The sequence below is a fragment of the Bufo bufo genome, chromosome 1 (assembly GCF_905171765.1).
Source record: "Bufo bufo chromosome 1, aBufBuf1.1, whole genome shotgun sequence".
Taxonomy (NCBI): Eukaryota; Metazoa; Chordata; class Amphibia; order Anura; family Bufonidae; genus Bufo; species Bufo bufo.
This window is the reverse complement of record NC_053389.1, coordinates 673,615,696-673,638,677: the sequence shown is the minus strand read 5'-3', so window position 1 is coordinate 673,638,677 and position 22,982 is coordinate 673,615,696. Positions and strand designations below refer to the sequence as shown.

The 22,982-nt window shown below is 41.6% G+C and overlaps 1 protein-coding gene across 1 annotated transcript in view; it reads right to left on the bottom strand.

Annotated features, from left to right (window-relative positions):
• Positions 1 to 245: 245 nt before the first annotated feature.
• Positions 246 to 22,982, bottom strand: part of TMC3 (transmembrane channel like 3) — a 106,331-nt gene continuing 83,594 nt past the window's right edge. Inside the window, exons 17-23 of the mRNA XM_040415252.1 lie at positions 22,210 to 22,338; positions 20,578 to 20,688; positions 17,641 to 17,766; positions 7,452 to 7,530; positions 7,327 to 7,369; positions 3,316 to 3,577; positions 246 to 1,098 (exon numbers count right to left, since the gene is read on the bottom strand). Coding sequence (XP_040271186.1) covers positions 246 to 1,098; positions 3,316 to 3,577; positions 7,327 to 7,369; positions 7,452 to 7,530; positions 17,641 to 17,766; positions 20,578 to 20,688; positions 22,210 to 22,338 — 1,603 coding nt within the window. The remainder of the gene's footprint in view (positions 1,099 to 3,315; positions 3,578 to 7,326; positions 7,370 to 7,451; positions 7,531 to 17,640; positions 17,767 to 20,577; positions 20,689 to 22,209; positions 22,339 to 22,982) is intronic.

Genomic DNA, 22,982 nt, shown 5'->3' with positions numbered 1-22,982 from the left:
GGAAAGCGGCAGATACATTTTATTGAATAGCTCAATGGCTATACTAAATTTTTTTATTACATTCAAATACAAAAGTATTTAGATCCAGGGGCTGGATTGGAATATGTTTCGTGACACAACCCCTTTAAGGGTAGCTTTGCATACAAAGAATCATTTGCAGTTTCCTGTGGTTTATTATATGCTTGCATAGAGTGCCATTTACTGCATAGGAAAACAAATGTACTGTAGGTAGTGTGAATAGTAGCCTAGACATTTGAACAAACGAGTTCATTAAATGCAGAGGGATTTAAGTTTGCACTTGCTTTTGACTTCTTTTTAGCTATCTTTCCACTAGTTTTCACATATTTGTCCTTACTATGTATGACTTGGATGTATTGGTCAGTGCTGCTGTTTTGCTGGTCACTGCTAGATGCATTTGATACTGAGTCAGACTCTGTAAGACAATGTTCAGGTTTGTGCTTTGATTTTACTTTTCTATGGCGTTCCACAAAGTGTTCATCAACATCATAGTTCCTCATATTTAGCTTTTTGCGATGATGTGGTGGTTTATCAGAGTCAATCGGGAATCCTCCTTCCCAGGATTTATACTGTATTCTTGCGGAGTCTCTTCCTGATAGAATATGACCATCTGTTCGATCACCAATGTAAAAGCGAGGAGGATGGCGAAGATCTGATAAGGAACGAGGCCGGGCGGATCTACTGATTAAATCTCTCTGAAGTTCATCATCTTCTTCCTCACTGAGGTGTGGTGAGTAGGATCTTCTTGGAGTTTGAAGAAGATACCTCCTGACATTCCTTGGGTATAACTCCACTATATCCCCAGACTCATCCATTCGGAAGTGTCTTGGAAGCCTAGATGTTGAGCGTAGGAGCTTCTTTCGAGACTCATGTTCATTAACAATAAAATACCTTGTGTGTGGACGGTGGGACACAACATTTGGGGCACTGGATCCATGGTGCTCAGGTGTTACACGCCTGATTCCTTTTCTGAATAAAGGTTCTGATAGGGCATCTTCAGTTTGCTTCTTAGGCACTACTGGATTGTAGTTCTTAGTTCTGCAGACATCATTTGAACTTCCCAGTTTTACAGTAGGTGGCCTGTGAATAAAGCAGCATTAACGCATCAGTATACACATTTGAAGTGTATGTACGATCTGAGAGATCTTTAGACAGTAGCTTCAAAGGCAGCCTGTCACCTTCAAAATTGGTTACCAATGAAGCATACTACCAGGTATTGTAGATGGCCCAATACCTTTCTTGTGAACATTGGGTCTTCTAATCCTGAGACAGGGGCGTAACTACCATAGCGGCAGACCAGGCGACTGCTGTGGGGCCCAGAGCAAGTGGGGGCCCAGTCTTAGTTGGGTTTATCACCTCTTCTACTGGGGGTGAAAACTTGGTCAGAACTCTACCCTCTAAAGCAGGGGTGCACAATCTCTTTTGGTCTGGGGGCCACATTGTCACATTGCTCTATTTCAAGGGGCCGCAAATACTTTATTTTTTTTATCAGCTCTTATCTGCCTATTACACAAGCCAGTGCAATGTGACTGGGGAGGAGTGATCGCTGCCACAGTCATTCTGCCTTCATTTAGATTACACAGGGAGATGTGCAGCAGATAATTGTACATTTTTCATCCTGATAAAATATGCAAATCAGCCGACAAATGAGTAATTCCTTGTTTATCGACTGATTAGCTGCACGATTATACCGGCCAGATATGAAGATATGAGCGATCCTATGAACACTTTTTCCCAGTAATTGTCCCAAATATCGTGCTGCAGCATAGCCCCTGAAACCGAAGAGTTATACTTACCTGCTCCCCACCGCTCCGATCCTCTGCACTGCCCCCGCTGTTTACACCTGGCAGTGCATGGACATGGTCATACACCACTCCAGCCAATGACTGGCTTACGCGGTGATGTGGCCACAAGCAGCGTGTCACTGCTGAAGCCAGTCATTGACTGGAGCCGTGCAAGTGACCATGGCCATGCACTGCCAGGTGTAAACAGAGCAGGAACCGGAAGCTGGGGGCAGCGCAGAGGACCAGAGCGGTGTGGAGCAGGTAAGTATGAATTCTTCTATTTCAGAGGCCATGCTGCAGGAACTTGTTTAAAAACATTTTTACTTCCATCCTGCCTCCTATTCATAAATCTATGCTTTCCTTCACTGCAGAGGACGGAGCTCACTGGTTATTACCATCTCCTGCCAATCCAGTTATAGGCACCCTGCGTAACCAGTAAGCACTTTACCTTGCTAGTTTGGAAGGCGCTTATTGGTTAACACTTTAATGACCAGGCCTGAAAAGGCCTTAATGACCAGACACTTTTTTGTGATTTAGCGCGCGTGGTGGTTCAAACAGTTGTAACTATCTATTATCTATTATTTGTTGGGCTACCAAAATAATTTTTGCACCAATTTTTATTTGGGGGAAACTGTACAAAACATTTTTAAAAAGTATTTTTTTTTTCAAACTATAGCTCCTTATCTCCTTAATCTTTAAATATGCAAACTGGCACCAACATAAATTGCTTAATTTAGTTTCCTATTTTGTTATATAATATGTATAGTTTCACGTGAATGGGGCGGTAATGGTGACGGTTTTGGTTGGTGTGGGTGGTTTTTCTTTTATGTATTGGTATTACATTTTTTTAATCTTTTTTTTTAACTTAATTTTTAATATATTTCTGCTACATAATATGTCCCCCAATAGGTCATAAAAAGACCTTGGGGGACATCGTCAATTTTTTAAATTTTGCACTTTTTCCTTTTTATTTGTATTTGATTAATATTTTATTGTATTATTTTTTTATAATTGGCTTATTACTTATTTTAAATATATTTTTGCCACATAATATGTCCCAAAAGAGGTCATAAACTGTTGGAGGACAATGAACACTTTTACTTTTTATTTTATTTGTATTTATTTTTTTATTTCCTTTTGATTTCATTTGTATTTTATTTATTTTTTATTTTTTTAGAATCTATTATTTTTTTAAATATATTTTTGCCACATAATATGTCCCCCAAGGGATCATAAAAAGACGGTGCACTGAAAATCTTATCTGCATAAAAATAAAAAGAAGCATTTCTCAGGATTATAGAATCATATTTTCATAAGAAATATATGGTTATGTTTGAAGCACTTATCCTACATGGTAGTATGCTTACTTTGGAACTGATTTTGGAGGTGACAGACCCGTAGCTCCTTAATCTTAGTGCCTAGTTGCAGTGTCAGAGAGCGTTTACTGATATATGTTAAGTTAATATTAGCACATATTTACTGAATATTTCATTGAATTATAGTGCACACCTACCTGCTGGAAGTGTTCTCCGCCCGCTGCTGTTTTACTCTAGATGCAGAAGGGCTCAGGTTTACATTTGGGATTTGCGGAACAACGACTCGTGGGGCAGATTGAGTGATGGTCTGTATTCGACTGTGTTTGCTGCCAGGGGATTCAAAGTTTACCACACTGCCATTCTTTCTTGGAGTTGAAGAGTGTACCGATGACTCTTGGCTGACTATGTCACTGTCTTGTTCTCGTTTTTTGTCAAGTCCATCCTTGTTCTGAAACCGGGCTGAGTACACAAAACATAATTATGTATTAATATTGAAACCACGGTTCAGTACAAGAGATCATCTTTGCACAGTAGAAATAGTATATCATGTACACTATGAAATCCTGTAGTGTATAATGAGTATCTAAGCTAACAATTTCACTGAATATGAGGGTTCATATAAAGTTGGGCTGAAGTTTGATGAAAATCAAAAAAATTTAAATTGATCCAATGCATAAAGGAGTGTTTCGTTAAATGTTCACTGACACAACTCTACAAGATACCATAAGAATCTTTGTAATATATCTTATCAGAAAAAAATGTCTAGTTCTAAAGATATCAGCTGTTTCTAAACCCCCCCCCCCCCCAACCCACACACACCTCCCATTTCTAAAATGACTTTAAAAATCATGAGAAATCTATCTTGGACAGCTGCTGCTGCTCACTGAAGGATCACATCACATTTCCCCTTACAAGTCTATGGAGAGGCGAGGAGGGAGCAGGAACTAAGGAAAACACTAGAGAGAGATGCACACACACAGCAAGATAGAGTAACGGGCAGTGGTTGTGGACCCACTGTACTAACTAATCACTTTGAATTTGGACTAAACCTAAGGGTGTTGCCCTGGCGGTTCCCTGGTATTCACCCTTTAACCTCTGTACAGGGATCTGGACTTCACTGTAGAGAACTAACCAGGCTGCTACCTACTGGAGTAGCCCTGGTTGATGGCTAACCCCTTGGGGGGTCAGAGACATGGGTGCAAAAAACCAAGGACTCAGGAAAAAGTGTAGTCTGTAAGTCCAAAGGCAGGGCAGGCATACTACTTATATATTCCAAATAGCAATTCCTAGGTTGGGGAAGGAAGAATACATGCGTAGTCCAGGTCACAATTCCAATGTAGGGGAAGGAAGCAAGGAGCAGATTCGGAAGACAGGCAGGGTAGTTACAAGGGTATTCAGACAAGAGATCACCTTTGCTGGTTATTAGAGACTAGCAACCTCAAAGGTCCGGAGAGGGGGTGGAACAGTCCAACTAAATAGGGAGGCTGGTCAGCACTTAGTCATCATATGGACAGGGAGCAAAAGGGAAAGATTAACTCCCACACTGCTGAAAGGAAGTTCACTGAGCACTAGTCTCAATATACACAGGGAGTGGAGCGAAGCCCGAGACAGAAGGACAGCGGCAGAGATAGGCCGCCAGCCTAACATACTGCACAACTAAATAGTTTTTCTCAGCCAAAGTTCTATATTCACATCTATACAGGTCAGTACTTCTCTGTAATGTCCTCCATAATCCTGGTGCTGCTTCTGAGTGTGAGAAAGGTGGGAAGTAGATTCCTTTACTTTCTGTGTGCAGTGGATGCCAGCTAGTCTCCACCTACCAGATGTAGGAGAACTGCAAACAAGACATTCAGCATGCACAGGTGAAAACTTCTAACTAATATGTGATACAAGTTATAATGGCCAGACATTGTAATTCATGTACACACTGTACTACTGATTAATGCACAATTTGTGGAGAGGTTAGGTGAACTTTAAATTACGTGATGCATGACACAACCCCTTTTATTCATCAGCACAGCCTCATCCTACCAATATGTTTAAAGTAGAAAAGGAACTGAAGCTAAGTTTGCAGTACCAGTGTGCCACAACAGGCTTGATGGCTGTCTCCCCTTGGTTCTTGTAAGTTGTTAGCTGGTCTGGATTTAGCATGTTCTGTATAGAAGACAAGTACTAGCAATCCCTGCTATATTACCAGTTCTTGTTTTCTGTTTGAAATTGCACCACAGTAATTTATTCTGAATAGAATGAGTTGCCGTAGTTTGCTTAGCACTTGCCATTTTAGCTGGTAACTCTTAAAGGAGCACTCCCACAAAATTTTTTATTTTGATGATCCCAGAGAGCTAACTGTATACATGATAGTACCTTTGTTGGACTGTGACACTGTTGATCCAACTATATGGACAAAAGTATAGGGACACATCTCCTAATAATTGAATTCAGGCGTATAGCCATGCAGACTGCCTTTACAAACATTTGTGACAGAATGTCATTCTAAAGCACTACTGAATTCCAGCATCGTCCTGTAATAAGATGCCACTGCTGCAGCAAGTCAGTTTGTTACATTTCTGCCCTCCTATATATTCCACCAACAACTGTGAGTTGTGTTCTTGCAAAGTGGAACCACAGAAACTAAGCCAAGAAGTAACAGAACAGGATATGGTACAGAGCGAGGTTGCCGCTGAGATGCATAGCCATAAAAGTCACCAGTGCTGTGCTCACTCAATAACTGCAGAGTTCCAAACCTGGACTCATGCAGTGGAAACCTCTTCTGTGGAATGATAAATCGCACTTCTCTGACAGTCTGAGGGACAAGTCTGGGTTTGGCAAATGCGAGGAGATGCCTTGTGCCAACTGTGTAGTTTGGTGGAGGAGGGATAATGCTATGGTTTTGCTGTTCATGGGTTGGCCTAGTCCCCTTAGGTCCAGTGAAGTAAAATCTTAATGCTTCAGCGTACTAGTACATTTTGGACAATTGTCTGCTTCCAACTGTGTGGGAACATTTTGGGGAAGGAGCTTTTCTGCTCCAGCATCACTGTGCCTTAGTGCACAAAGCAAGGTCCATAAAGTCATGGTTGGGTGAGTTTGGTGTGGAAGAACTTGACTGGTCTGCACAGAGCTCTGACCTCAATCTCATCAAACATCTTTGGGATGAACTAGAATGGAGATTGCAAGCCAGGTCGTCTCATCCAACATCAGTTTCTGACCTTAAAGGGATTCTGTCATTAGATTTAACCCCTCTAACCTAAACATATGCTCATGTCCAGACTAATAAGAAGAATCCTAAGCTGGCCTTATTAAACCTCACAATTTGCCCAAAAAACAGGTTTTTATAACCTGTCAATCACTTACTTAAGGTGCCCAAGAAGAGGTCCATTAATACAGGGTGTCCGGCCGCACCCCTCGCCGTCCGGTGCCCAGCGCCGCCTTTCCTGTCTTCCGCGCCGCCTTCCCTGTCTTCAGCGCCGCCTTCTACAGCTCAGCGCCGCCTCCGCAACCCTCCCCGTCCCTCTGCCAGATCCCGCACCTGTGCACTAGGCTCAGCCTGATTGCCCGTGCGGACTCCTGGCAGCGGCTTCATTGAGCGCCGGCGCTTGCGCACTTCGCAGGTGCGGGATCTGGCAGAGGGACGGGGAGGATTGCGGAGACGGCGCTGAGCTGAAGGCGGCGGCGCTGAAGACGGGGAAGGAGGCGCTGAAGACAGGGAAGGCGGCGCTGGGCACTGGACGGTGAGGGGTGCGGCCGGCCACCCTGTATTAACGGACCTCCCCTTGGGCACCTTAAGTAAGTGATTGACAGGTTATAAAAACATGGTTTTGGGGCAAATAGAGCCACAGTGAGGTTAATAAGGCCAGCTTAGGATTCTTCTTATTAGTCTGGACGTGAGCATATGTTTAGGTTAGAGGGGTTAAATCTGATGACAGAATCCCTTTAAAAAATGTTCTTCTAAATGACTGAGCAAAAATCCTGTAGAAAACCTTTCCAGAAGAGTGGAATCTGTTTTAGCTGCAAAGGGAGCAACTAAATGAGGCTCCAGAGGTTGTATGCCTCCTGTATATACTCTGTCAGCCCCAGTTATAGATTTAGCTGTCAATTATATCAGGACAGTGCAGATGTGACATTTTCTGGATAAAAACACGAGTTACATGTGTGAGCAGGATTATTAACAACAGGAGTATGCTGAAAGTAAACTTGTTTTCAAAACCCACCTACAGCCAATTGAAACACTTTTTTCTTGTCTTCTGTCCTTTCCTAAAAGAAAAGCTCCATGTTTAAAAAGGGAAGTGGCATAAGTAATTATGGTTTTGAATGATTACTCACGGCCTCTACTTACAGTTTGGATCTGTGCTCTTAGCTGATTATTGGTGAATTTTAATGACCTTGCAATGCTTTGAAGGTAATAAATCAACATGCTACGAATAAAATACAGAAACACAAAATACAATTATAAGTAATGAATGTACTTAGACAAAAATCATTATTTTGTGACACTAGCAGAATATACCAAGCCAAAGAGATCATACCGGCTCAAAGTGTAGGGCTAGTTTCACACTAGCGGCAGCCTTCTCTGGCAGGCTGTTCCAACGGGTGAACAGCCTGTTGGATCCGTGCTGCTGCTAGTGCACGTGTGCTGCCGACATGTCGTAGTTTTATTCCGGCTGTCTCTCGGCATGTTTGCCGTGCTGCCGCCAGAACTCCGGCCCGTCCCAATTATAGTCAATGGGGCCGGAGAGGACCTCTGGCGGCACATGTGCACTAGCGGCAGCACGGATCCGGCAGGCTGTTCACTACTAAGGCAGTATACTTTTTAAGATGCATTAAGCAGTTGAATGAACAGAATATATATAATATGAAGAGCACTCAAATATCTGTGAAGTGTAATGAAGTTATACCTCATACAGATAAATATTAAAAATTATAAAATGTTATTCAAATTAATCAATAAAAAAGATTCTGTGGGCTACAATGTCCCATTTTGGCCTTGGGAGTCCGTTTCTGGCAATGACCCAAATGCTTTATGCACATCCAGCTGCATATATCAGTGTTAATGGTATTAGTTCTTCCCCCGTTATGATGCAGAGAGGGATGCGACAGGGTTGCCCCCTGTCTCCTCTCCTCTTCGCTCTCTTTATTGAACCCTTGGCTTCCCGGATTCGGCTAGATAGTCGTATAGATGGTTTTGGGGTGGCGGGAGTGAGCGATAAAATAAGCTTATACGCCGATGACGTGATTCTGTTCCTGGATCAGGGATGGAAAATCCTTCCATATGTCATAGAGGTAATAGAAGATTATGGTAAACTATCAGGTTATAGAATCAACTGGTCAAAGTCTTCGCTCCTCCCGCTGAACCGGAAAGCTGTAGATGAGGGGAAGCGAGTTCGGGTTTTGGTCACCAATGATACTTTAGATTATTTGGGGGTTAAGATTGGGGTTCCTATAAATAGGTTTTACGAGCTTAATTTGGCCCCGGTCTTGAATAAAGTCAGGGACAAAATTAGTGCGTGGCGGAAATTGATATTGGCGCAGACGGATCGAATAGCTCTGATTAAAATGGTTATCTTACCGATAGTTTTGTTTCCATTGTGTGCCTCCCCCATCTGGATAGATGATATCTTCTTTCATAGGTTGGAGACTCTGATCAACAATTTAATTTGGGGAAGGAAGAGGGTGCGTATAAAGCAGAGATATTTATGGCTGTCGGAGGCAGATGGTGGGCTGTCATTACCTTTTTTTCAAGGTTATTTTTTATGTGCACAGATTCAGCGTTGTTGTTATTCAAAAGAGAGTTTACTTTCACAATATTTGACTAAAGTTTTTGATAAACCAATGGATAATGTTTTTGCATGTTTGGAGACTGGGTCCTTGTTGATCCCGTGCTCACTACAGAGGGTCTGGAACAAACTGAAGCAGATTCTTAAATCTTCCGGTCCGTTTGGTTTTACCCCTTTGTGGGAGAACAGGGGGCTGGAGGAGTTCTTCAAAATTACAGACTTTGGCTATTGGTTACGTAATGGTATTAACAGGGTGTCCGACCTGTTTCATTTGGGTCGTCTTAAATCACTTTTAGAATTTGGTTTCACTGATAGTTCACTATTAGATTTATTTATGTATTCACGCTTGAAACATATATTTGAAGCCTCTAGGAATATATATATTGTTTGATTTTTGTGACGGTCAGAAGTACGAAAAGGTGAAGTTATCTAGACTTTATGCGAAACTCCGAATGGCACTGGCAACTGTAACACCTTTCAAAAGCACAGATAAGTGGGAGCAAGAGCTGAATTGCCCCCCACTACAGTGGTCTACTATCTATAGGAATGTGAGAAAGGCGACAGTTTCCAGTGCGCATAGGTTAATTCAATTCAAGATCCTCCATAGACTGTATTATACGCCTAAAACCCAAGGAAAATTCCCCCAAAATAATGACAGGGATTGCTGCTGCCCTAAATGTGGTTATGTTAATGCAAATTATGTCCATTTGCTTTGGAGCTGCAGCAAAATAAGAAAATATTGGGATGATGTTTTCTCTACCCTACAAAAGGAGTGTTCAATGAATTATAACCCGGGGATTTTGATAGTGATCTTTGGAGATTATGGGTCAGAAGTGGGAATCCCGCCCCAGGTCAGACGGATTTGGATGCGGGGATTGATGGTCGCTAAAGCTATATTGATAAAGTATTGGGGCTCTGTCTCCCCGCCCTCAGCAAGGGAATGGAGCTCATATCTTCAACAAATTAGAGTATATGAGGGCATTGAAAGGAAACGGAGAGGCACACGCAGAACTATATAGTTATATGAAGATTGATACTATTCTATACATCAATGAATGGAGTGGACGGCAGCCAATGGGGGGGGGGGGGGGGGGGTTGTTATAGCTATTATTACATATTATTGCGGGGATGTTCTTAGGATGATGTGTAAGAACTTTTCATAATGATGTATATGATTGCCACGCTAGGCATATCGTCGTGATTAATATTGTTTTATGTATTAATATTATAATCTGGAAAATAAAAATATTTATTTAAAAAAAAATAATAATAAATTATAAAATGTTATTCAAATTAATCAATAAAAAAGATTCTCTAGATCAGTGATGGTGAACCTTTTAGAGACCGAGTGCCCAAAACTGCAACCAAATACCCACTTATTTATCGCAAAGTGCCGACACGGCAATTTAACCTAAATACCAATATAATATATCTTTCATGTCCTTTATCATTTATCTATAATAGATTAATAGCCTACATTTAATGCGCTGCCTGTGCTGTTTATAGTGTGTCCTGGGGATGATGAATGACTGGAAAAGTCTAAAGCATATTGCTATGCCATAGACTTTTTCCAGGGCGTGGGTGCCCACATAGAGGGCTCTGAGTGCCGCCTCTGGCACCCGTGCCATAGGTTCGCCATCACTGCTCTAGATAATCCCACATATACACAACATAATTAGTAAAAAAAAAAAACATGATTGGTAAAAAAGAAAAAGAAGAAAAAACAAAGAAAGGAAGTGTCTACTCATTGTGACATCAATTGATTCAATAAAATCGTATTTCCAGAATACTGTATATTTCACAGTGCAAATTTTGGTGCATATACTGATTGCCGCAATAGTCAACAAATTGACTCTGCACTGTCACTGCGCTGATATATCAGATAGCTGGAAAATAAGAGGCTTGGAATCACCCATTCAGATATACGGCTAGGAGGCTCCACAATATCACTATATTAGTATACCGAATTGTTGGAGATATGAAGCTTGAATAAACCAGCTATAAATTACTTGCAAAATGTCACTGCATTGACTTTCCAAATTGCTGAAGATGAAGAGCTTAGATAAACCAGCTTAGATAAGCAGCTAAAAAAGTCGACAGTGTGTCACAGCAAATAGTAACGTTCAGAATTTGCGGTATTCAATATATCCAAAAGTTTAATATAATTGCTTCAATGTATCTCGCTGTGTCTTTTAAAAGTTCCACTCAAATCGTACTCAATTGTTGGAATTTAGGATCTTAAACAAGCCAGATCTAATAAGCAGTGTAAGGCTACTTTCACACTAGCGTTCGGAGCGGATCCGTCTGATGTTTTATCAGACGGATCCGCTCCTATAATGCAGACGTTTGCATCCGTTCAGAACGGATCCGTCTGCATTATAACTTAGAAAAATTCCTAAGTCAGAAAGTAGCCTGAGCGGATCCGTTCAGACTTTACATTGAAAGTCAATGGGGAACGGATCCGCTTGAAGATTGAGCCATATGGTGTCATCTTCAAGCGGATCCGTCCCCATTGACTTCCATTATAACTCTGGACGGATCCGCTCGCCTCCGCACGGCCAGGCGGACACCCGAACGCTGCAAGCAGCGTTCAGGTGTCCGCTCACTGAGCGGAGCGGAGGCTGAGCGCTGGCAGGCGGATGCATTCTCAGTGGATCCGCCTCCACTGAGAATGCATTAGGGTCAGACGGATGCGTTCGGGGCCGCTCGTGAGCCCCTTCAAACGGAGCGCACGAGCGGACACCCGAACGCTAGTGTGAAAGTAGCCTAAGTTGCGATATGAGTAGTCTTTGAATTGTCCCATATAATTCACTGTATCATCACATCGCAATATTGGAGACACAGATTTAGATAAGTAAGCTTAGATATACAGCTTTGATATGCAGTACACGTTACCACTCTTGAGCTTCGGACTTGTATGCCGATTAGGTGAGACTTACTGCAGATACCGAGTCTGGAAGGATCGCCATACAAGCCCGAAGCTCAAGAGTGGTAACGTACACTGCATATCAAAGCTGTATATCTAAGGTGTTTATCTAAGCTTACTTATCTAAATCTGTATCTTCAATATTGCGATATGATGATGCAGTGAATTATATGGGACAATTCAAAGACTACTCATATCGCAACTTATTTTCTTATTTCTTAATTTCCAGCTTCCTGATATATCAGCGCAGTGACAGTGCGGATTCAATTTGTGGACTATTGCCGCAATCAGTATATGCACCAAAATTTGTACTGTAAAATATACAGTATTCTGGAAATACGATTTTATTGAATCAATTGATGTCACTATGAGTAGACACTAGTGAACTTATACATTTTCCTTTTTGTTTTTTCTTCTTTTTCCTTTTTTACCAATCATGTTTTTTTTTACTAATCATGTTGTGTATATGTGGGATTATCTAGAGAATCTTTTTTATTGATTAATTTGAATAACATTTTATAACTTTTAATATTTATCTGTATGAGGTATAACTTCATTCCAATTAGCAGATATTTGAGTGCTCTCTATATTATATACAGTCCTGATCAAAAGTTTAAGACCACTTGAAAAATGGCAAAAAAAATCATATTTAAGCCATTTAAAGCCACTGAGGAAGAAGGTAGCCTAACCTTCGAAACGCGTCTGGCGTGGAAAGATAAAGTATTGGACCCTGGCAATAACCGGCAAAACTGGATGAACAATAGTATTGTTATCTAGAGAAAGCGCTTTCACTGAACAAACAAGCTCCAGATCTATTGGCCATAGTCTGGTAACCTATGGATAAATACAACACAGCCGGTGCCATTAAACTAACTGCTTGGGTGATGTGAAGGATATGAGAAACGCCCACTGCAAATAGAAGCACAGACTGTGAATTAACTACGGCGAAAACAGAGAGAGACCTGCGACCTGCTACCGGAACCTTACAATAGCTAAAGCGGACTATACAGATCCGGGATACAACAGTAAGACTGTCTCGAATTTGCGCCTATAAGGTAAGCGTGCCTTGCACTCACGCCACAGACCGGATACTACTAAGCGTGAGTACCACTGCACCGCATGATACCTTAGATAAGTAGCGAACATTTCCGAATATTCGGCATTACAGTCCTCTGCTAGATAATTGTGGTCAGCGCACAGTGGTAAACTGAAAACCACCGAGACCGCAATATTTGGAATATAAAGCTATGCAAGCGGCTACAGATATAACAGCATTCTGCCGCTAATACTGCTGAACCTCTGCTGTTTGTGGGCAATCTAAGAAAGACTGTAACAACTGAACATTCATCTATCATCTATTATCTTATGCACAGTAATTCAAGATTATTAGATTCTACTCCACAGGATTTTTATTTATGCACACAGATGGATTTGGACTAATCACATGTGATTGCACTTTGATCTTTTTTTCCCTGGATTCTTTTCAACTTTTCTAATATTGACACTTTGACACCATTAGGATTGTTCCTTTAATACCAGCACATCGGGACTTTTGTGTTTGTTCACATTTACTTTAGGTAGTAGGTATATTGAATAGATCTGCTCAGTTAACATTCCACTACAGCAGGAGTCTTCACCCTTTGCAGATTGGGCGGATTCGACTAGGTTAATCACCAGCGGCCCCATTCAACCTGCAGCAGCTTATTGCGTACCCCTAGTGACTACCACCAGAATTATAATATTTTATTGTGTACTTTTATTGCATATTATTACTGCATATTTTATTGTATAGCGACAGGCCTGCATTTTATATAGTTATTGTAGATACCAACAGATTGTCCACGTATTTATTCCTGTTTGGAACAATTCTGTATATTTTATATATTAGTATTGCGACTATTAAACTTAACCTGTTGGTTCCGGATATTAGAGTGCCCATCCTTCCTTTTATTTATTTATTACTTAGGTGCCTTGAGTGCGACATCAGATAGGTGCACCTGGCCATCCCAAACCAGGAGGTAGAGCCGTCCTTTATCTGATATTTTAAAAAATCATTTGTAGCATGGCTGGATCTTAACAAGGTTCTAAGTAGAGCTTCAACATGCAACAAGAAGAAATGGGAGTGAGACACAACATTTTTTGAGCATTCAATTTTATGAAAACAACGAATAAACTGAAACAGGACGATTTTCAGCTGATCCAAATTTTAGGACCACATGCCTTTAAAAGGCCAAATCTGTGCAAAGATGTGGATTCATTGTCATTTTTTCTGTCAGGTAGTCACACGTTGTGATGGCAAAGGCAAAAAAACTCTCCCTTTTTGAACGTGGTCGGGTTGTTGAACTGCATAAGCAGGGTGTCTCACAGCGCGCCATCGCTGCTGAGGTGGGACGCAGTAAGACAGTCATTTGGAATTTCTTAAATGATCCTGAGGGTTATGGAACAAAAAGGTCAAGTGGAAGACCCAAAAAAATTTCATCAGCACTGAGCCGGAGGATCCAATTGGCTGTCCGTCAAGACACTGGACGATCCTCGACCCAAATTAAGGCCCTTACTGGTGCTGACTGCAGCCCCATAACCATCAGACGGCATCTGAGACTGAAGGGCTTCAAAAACAAAAAACGTCTTCAAAGACCTTGTCTCCTTGAACGCCACAGAACTGCTCGTTTGGACTTTGCAAGAGAGCACCAAACATGGGACATTCAAAGGTGGAAGAAAGTTTTATTCTCTGATGAGAAAAAATTTAACCTTGATGGTCCTGATGGTTTCCAACGTTACTGGCATGACAAGCAGATCCCACCTGAGATGTTTTCTACGTGCCACAGTGGAGGGCGCGCCATAATGGTCTGGGGTGCTTTTTCCTTCAGTGAAACAATGGACAATACACAATGCCCGCATTACAAGGGACTTCTTCCAGGAGAATAACAACACTCTTTTGGCCCATCCTGCGTGTTCCCCTGATCTAAATCCAATTGAGAATCTTTGAGGATGGATGGCAAGGGAAGTTTACATAAATGGACAACAGTTCCAGACAGTAGATGGCCTTTGTGCGGCCGTCTTCACCACTTGGAGAAATGTTCCACTCACCTCATGGAAACGCTTGCATCAAGCATGCCGAAACGAATTTTTGAAGTGATAAACAATAACGGCGGAGCTACTCATTACTGAGTTCATGTTTGGAAGTTGGATTTCTGTTTTGGGGGGGGGGGGGGGGGGGGGGTTTAGTTTTTTTTTTGGAGGTGTGGTCCTAAACTTTTGATCAGCTGAAAAACAGCCTGTTTCAGTTTATTTGTTGTTTTCATTAAATTGAATTCTCAAAAAATGTTTTGTCTCACTCCCATTTCTTCTTGTTGCATGTTGAAGCTCTACTTGGAACCTTGTTAAGATCCAGCCATGCAAAATAAGATTTTTTGCCATTTTTCAAGTGGTCTTAAACTTTTGATCAGGACTGTATATTCTCTTCATTGCAATCCTCATTAGCATTGGCTGTTGCTGTTGGAGTGTGCACCTGTTCCATGGTTTTGTGTCAGATGAGCCACTGAAATCTACTATATTATCTTCCAGTTGAATAAACACTTTATACCTAATCTATAATTTGACCTCCCCAAAAATGAGTGAACACTGGGAAACTGTGGGAAAGAAAGAAACTCACTCACGCTTTTTCAGCGCTGAGGGTTGTCCCCGACAGACTGGAGTCATTCATTGGCCTCAGTGGTGATGCATGTCCAAGCTGCACATGACCGCCATCACTGGAACACAGCAGTTTTGAATAGGTGAGTGTGTTTCTTCCTTTTCCACACTTTTTGGGGTTGGACAACCTCTTTGATTGTGAAGTTATTTCCTGGACAATGTAGTCGGCCATTACTGAAAGGGAATTCAATCAAAAGGCTTCTGACCTAGCGCCATATTCACTTTAACACAGGAACTAGCACTTATTGTTCACTTTAGGCTGGATAATAATAATGGATCCATTTTTAACAGATTGTATCATTAAACATAATGCATAATTACAATATCTTCTGATTGATCCACATTTGACTGTGAGATTTTGTGACTTCTGCCAATCGTCAGTATGGAGGTACCATGCCACCTTATTTATTCAGACACAGTAACTTGTCATCTGTGCGGCCATGCCTCTTCTGCCTATTAGTTTCAGTTATTCTGCTATGCCTTGATAAACTCAGATCCAGTGAACAGGGCTGAATTGCAATACTAGTCACAAGTGTACATATAGATGAGCTGCTGTGCCTGAAGACACTGGGAGTCCCAGGATTCAACTTCCACCAGTCACCATTTAATGGCCTAGTTTAATAGTGGCCACCGCTACAGCAATTAGACATGGTGCACTGCTACTCTTTGCTTATCTCCCTGAACAGCCATTTTGGTGAAAAACTTTATAGGGGTCACCCTTCTCACGGCAAACATTCCGACATCTGCCTGTCACAGGGCCATTAGATACACATTAGTTAGCCAGTATAGGGTATATATGCAATAAGATTTAACTGCGCCTATTTCCATGCCCAATAAACTCTTGGCACTATTGTACAGCGGTTGTGCTTGGTATTCACTTCAATGGGGCTGAGCTGTACCTAGGCCATGCGACCGATAAACGTGACATCACATGGCACTTATGCGAGCTCCGGTGCCTTCTCAAACAGCTGATCGGCAGGGGTTCCGGGTGTCGTACCCCCATGATCAGATATTGATGACCTATCATGAGAATAGGTTATCGGTAAAAAAAAATCTGAAACCCAATTAATGCTAATTTCAGATGGGTCAAATTTACTATGGATAATTCTGCTGAAAATCTGACCCTCATTCTGCAGGGAAATCTGCCATAAAATCTACACCAAATCATGCTTATTTGCTGTGAACTGTGATGGGGATTTTCTACAACATATTTTAACAGCTAACCTGAAAAATAAAAATGGTGTTCTCACCTTCTGCTGCTCCCATGCCGAGGCTTCACTGGTCCCCCAGCCAGTCCCTGTACTTCCAGCTCCAGACCTCTAAAGCCCATGATTCTCTGCAGTGGTCACGTGTCGACACAACATCTCATTGGAAATGACCAGTAAACTGAGACCAGCTGGAGGACCAAGGAGTTTGCAACAATTGGGTTTGGTTGCAGATTTTCATTTCACAAGTGACCTCAAGAGGAAAAGTCCACAACAAATCTAAGGCCAATCAGAAATAGAAATTGACATGCCCCAGATTCATAAATCTGCACTGCAGGCCAATTTTTGTGTGAAAAATTTCCACTTCATGTGGATAAGATTTGTTAAAATCTCCTTTACATAGCTACACGTAGTACAGTAACCCACTTCCGATTTTCCATATGTAAATCCACATGAGAAATTTGCAGGATTTCCAGTATGTGGGTATTCACCCTAAACGTGCTTTGGTTTAAATTGACTATCACTCACACTGCATTCAATGGCTTGGATAGGGGGTGCAGTCAATGTGACTGCATCTATAGTACATACTAAATTCTAAAGAACATCTGAAAGGAGAAGATGTCTATAATGCTATGAAACCTCTGTATTTGGAGTTAATGCTAGAAGTAAAGGGAGCAAATGCTAGGAGGACAAGACTATTGTAGATGCTGAAGCCACCTCCACCCATCATGTCATGTCATGTTATCTCTTCACAGCAGTTTATTAATAGGGTTTCAATGGTAGCTATTTGCTCACCCAGGCAGTGACATTTTATAATTTCACCATGCCTTTTTAGCTATATGCAATATAAATCATGGTCAAATATTGTTTTATAAACTATTTTTGAACAATGGTTATCATCATTACTATCATGGTCCATAGATCACTTACAAGAGAAGGAGCAGAGCTGGAACCACCACGACCGGGCTACTGACATAGCTCATGACCTTGTTGAACCAAGCTGGGAAATCTGTTTCAATGGTTTCTGAAATGATGTCATAAATCTTCTCTTGTCCACTGTTGGGATAATTGTTACAGAGCTTTACCTACATGACGAATGTCTCCAATGGAAAAGAAAGTAAGAAGCATGGGCTCATTTATACAGAAGAAAGTATTATTTTACCCCTTGATATCTAATTTATATGTAATGCACATAAAAAAATATATTACTGAGTCAAAGCTCTGTTACAGCATCCATTAATGCCCCATGGCATCAAAAATAATAATAATAAAATAAAATAGTTTTTTTTTTTATATATGTTTAATACGTGTCACAAATATATTTCATGCATGTTGTTAGTCTTAGTTTGAAAAAGTAGTTGAATTCAGTACAGTTGTAAATGTGAATATTGGCTTTGTTGAAATGAAAAAAAATCCACCGCAAGCAATGACATGACCGCTAGTGTAACCTGCAGTCTTACTCACAGCACGTGTTTCCTGGTTTACCAACACTGATGGCCAGTCGGCTTATAGGGAAGCTATGATTATTTTTTTTTTTCCTACCCTAAGGGCAATAAAAACAGGTGACAGATCACCTTAGCAAAATGCTCTAATGGACTCGGCCGATTTGTTAAAATCTTGTTTGGGTCAGTTCAAGTTGTTGTAGAAAATATTAATAGTTGTAATCCGTTCCTACCTGGCTTGCCATCTGTTGTAGAAAATATTAATAGTTGTAATCTGCTCGCATCAAAGTTTGTGTAAGGAAAAAGGTGAAACTCTCTTCCCTAGCCCCAGTCAGAGACAGACCCAGGTGTTACCATCTTGATTGAAAATTCTGAGCAACTCCGCCTTCTCCCTGCCCAGCCTGTACTTTTATTTACTAACAAAAGGTGTAAAAGGGGCTGGCCCAAGACAAAGACACAGGAAGTGATAACATGCAGGAAGTGATGTCAAAGGACAGGGCGGGGCAATCAATGTGGCTGGGCAGACAATGCACACACCCCAACCCTGTATAAGGAAGGATGAGTCATGTCCATTGTCTGATCAGCCAGGTGGCCGCCCACCCCCCATCACTGTCAGCATGGACCTCATTCAATACTGCTCAAAAGGTGATCAGTATCTAATAAAGATCATTCTACTGGTTCCTATAGGCTTGAAATTATCTGCGAGACATTGCTACGGCTATTGTCAGTATACGGTACTAGTATACCGACAAGGCAGATATGCATGTCTTAAAAGCAGATATGTCTCCAAGCCCATGAGAAGGTTTTCATACTGACGGTTTTACCACTGGTCCCGATAAAGCCAAAGTACCCTCTGCTAGAGCACTCTTTGGCTAAATCAGACACAAGGAGACAGGTGACAATCTATAAAAACACACACACATCCTAAGATAAAATGTCCGCATAGTAAAATTTCCACAACAAAGTAAAGCAGTGTTCACACTTCATTGATTTCCATCAGTGATTGTGAACCAAAGCCAGTAATGAAGCCGACACAGAGATCAGGTATAAGGGAAAGATCTGCTCCTGCTCTGTGCTTAGAGCCGCTCCTGGTTTTGGCTCACAATCACTGATCACTCACCAAATAACTGAAGTGTGAAGGTTTTAAAGGGGTCGGCCACTTTCTGGTTATTGTTGACCAATTTGTATATAAGATAATTATACAACACTTACTAATAAAGCCTTTGTTGAAATTCTCCTCCATTTTCTTTATTTTATAAGGTCCACAAAGTCTTTTGTGCTGTCCACACAGAGGTCTTGTCCATAAAATGGCTGCTGAAAGGCAAATCACCTCCATGTGATGTCTCCTCCATTCAGATACACTGCTCCTGCCATCTGCACTTGTTTAGCGCTGGTGCAGTGTATTTGAATGGAGGAGACATCACATGGAAGTGATTTGGTCACATGACCTTCCATCAGCAGCCATCTTTTGGACAAGACCTCTGTGTGGACAGCACAAAAGACGTGTATGAAATACAGAAAATTATGCAGAATTTCAACAAAGCCTATATTAGTGTCATATAAATATCTTATATACACATTGGTCAACAATAACCAGAAAGTGGCCAAGCCTTTTAAGTGACCCAGTTTTTTACTAAGAGGGTTTGTTTATGCAGCCCTTAGGGCGGCAACAATTGGTGATAGATTGGCTCTAAGTAAATTCATGAATATTCTAGAAAATACTAAACCTTCTCAGTGATGAGCCGAAGGGGCAATATTCGAATTCGCAATATTTTGCGAATATTCGTCATATATTCGAGAATTCGTGATCTCCAGTCATTATTTTCTTGATTTTGAAAATCGGCAATCGGAAAATTCACACAAAAAATTTGCAGATATAGCAGCCTTCTCATTGGCCCACAAGCAAGAAGCAGTGAGGGATCATGGGTACTGATGAAAGAAAATCTAGAATATTTGCGATTACTAGATATAGCACTATATTCTAGATATTCGCAAATTCTCGAAGTTCCAATATTCGCGATAAAAATTTGCGATTAGAATATTCGCGATCAACACTATTTATTACGTTTAAAGTGGATTTTGAACCCTTTGGCAATTTTGCGGTAGTAACCAATTTTATGTTTTGATTAAAGAGGTTCTCTGGGAATTCATTATAATGGCCTCCAGCATCCGGGTTGTGTCCCACTATACAGGTGAGAAGAAGCTCTGCTCTACAATTAGATAAAAGTGATGTGGCGGTTAGTAAAGCACGGCCCTGCATCCCTTTCACCGCCATCTACTGCTACAGTGGGACACACCCCATCTGGTTCACATTCTAGGAAGTTCAGAAACCATTCATCGCAACAAATATGCAATAGGGGAAAAAACTTTTTTTTAGCAGTTTGTGTGCTTTTAATGAGTGGTCAAGATTTTGCTGATGACTTACCTGAATGGTCCACAGTTTATGGATGGCTTATACCTTACTATAGCAAAAACTGTCGGCAGCATGCACAGGAAAAGCATGAAGAGGAGCATAGCCAGGTAGAAGTTGTTAGACCTGTAAGAAAAGATTGGAAAATGTTCTGTGTCATATTTATCTCATCCTGTACAAGTAGATTGGATACAGTACACTCATTCACAGAGGTCTATGACTTTAAGGATGTATTAGACACCCCCATGCTACTAGCGTTTGTCGGGAGGGAAGCGTTCACTTCTGGCATTCGGCAGATAACTAGCAGAGGACACCGCGCTATTACATGCAGCGATCTCCTCCGCAACACGGGGAGGAGCAATCGCTATGCCATCACTTGTCCCCATGCAGGACAGTGGAGTGCCGGCGGCAGATCTCTATTAGACAGTGTGATATGCCGCCGGCAAATCCAGATCTTTCAGCATGCTTGATCTGGACTGCTCGTATATCGGGCATTCAGAGGCAGTATTAGGGTCCATTCACATGTCCACAAAATGGATCCAGATCCGTTCTGCAACGTTGCGGAACGGATCCGGACCCATTCATTTTCAATGGGGCCGTAAAAGATTCGGACAGCACACAAGTGTGTTGTCCGCATCCGCACTTCCGTTCCGCAAAAAATAGAACATGTCCTATTCTTGTCCGCAATTGCGGACAAGAATAGGCATTTTCTATTAAGTGCCAGCGATGTGCGGTCTGCAAAACACACACGGACGTGTGAATGGACCCTAATTGTGTTTTACCATGATGTTGAGGTTGATGCATTTGTTATAAGCAGATTAGTAAAAACATTCAGAAAGAACTGCTACATGGTCAGTTACATCTGAGCTACTAAACTCTGCGAGGACCATGGTTTGTCTTAAACATTTATACCTAAGGCTACTTTCACACTAGCGTTCGGGGCTCCGCTTGTGAGCTCCGTTTGAAGGGTCTCACAAGCGGCCCCGAACGCATCCGTCCAGCCCTAATGCATTCTCAGTGGACGCGGATCCGCTCAGAATGCATCAGTCTGGCAGCGTTCAGCCTCCGCTCCGCTCAGCAAGCGGACACCTGAACGCAGCTTGCAGCGTTCAGGTGTCCGCCTGGCCGTGCGGAGGCAAACGGATCCGTCCAGACTTACAATGTAAGTCAATGGGGATGGATCTGTTTGAAGATGACACAATATGGCTCAATCTTCAAACGAATCCGTCCCCCAATGACTTTCAATGTAAAGTCTGGACGGATCCGTCTGAACTACTTTCACACTTAGAATTTTTTTTAAACTATAATGCAGACGGATCCGTTCTGAACGGATACAAACGTCTGCATTATAGGAGCGGATCCGTCTGAGCAGACATCAGACGGACCCGCTCTGAACGGCAGTGTGAAAGTAGCCTAAGACCAAGAATCATACGATTATAGCAGATTTACAATTTATTAGTATGTTCTCAGCTTCACAAAATGTAGCCTTGAAACTTATTCTAGTGTAGATTCACTGTTAACTGGTAGATATTAGGAGTAATACATTGCTAGTATGGCGTCCTAGGCTATGGACTTCATTTATCTTTATAATGTAGTGGTGAGCTGAAATATTGTGCCTCTGCCTCTTATGAGCTACTTACTACTGACCTTGAAGCTCGGAAAACCTGCTGATGTGGAACATTGCATGTCAGCACTGCCCAGCTTCTTAAATACATCAGGCCTATCAATTTGAAAACGTTGAAAGCCGGCAAGCACGGTGAAAAAAATGCTCCCATCCTAAAAAAAAAAAAAAAAAAAAGCTCTATATAAGTTTACAAACAACAAAAAAAACTTTTACTATTATGAATATACACACTTATCAATGCCCAAATCATTTCTCCGAAAGGAAGCTGTCACAGACATACCGAGACATACGGACGTTCCCGCGACAGGTGGCAGGAGATCTGTGACACTGGCAACACGTGGTTTGATCTGACATGTTTTCCTTTTGAATCAAATGGCGTCTGTGTTGTTTCTGGTGCTTGTCACCATCTTTCCCCAGGTGTGGCTATGGTGGTCATTTAACCTTCTCTATTGTTGTTTCTCCCACTATGCTTTGCGGTTTATAGCTTCTGTTGGACTTGTTAGCTTGTGTTTGGTTCTCAGCTGAGTTCCTTGTGCTACCAAAGCTTCATTGAAGATAAGTGTTTCCTTTCCCTTTTGTATTTTGTTTATATATATGTGTGTGTTGCCTTTCCCTGTTGTTTGTCATTAGGCCTGAGGGAGACTCCTGTTCGTCCTTCCTTTGGAGGAACAGGTAGACTCAGTCCTGACATTAGTTCCAGGGTCCTATAGGGTGAGATAGGATTCTAGGTATACGGTGTATGAACTTGCCTACCTTTGGGGCCTGTTCATACTGGTAGTCTGTCAGGGCTGGAGTT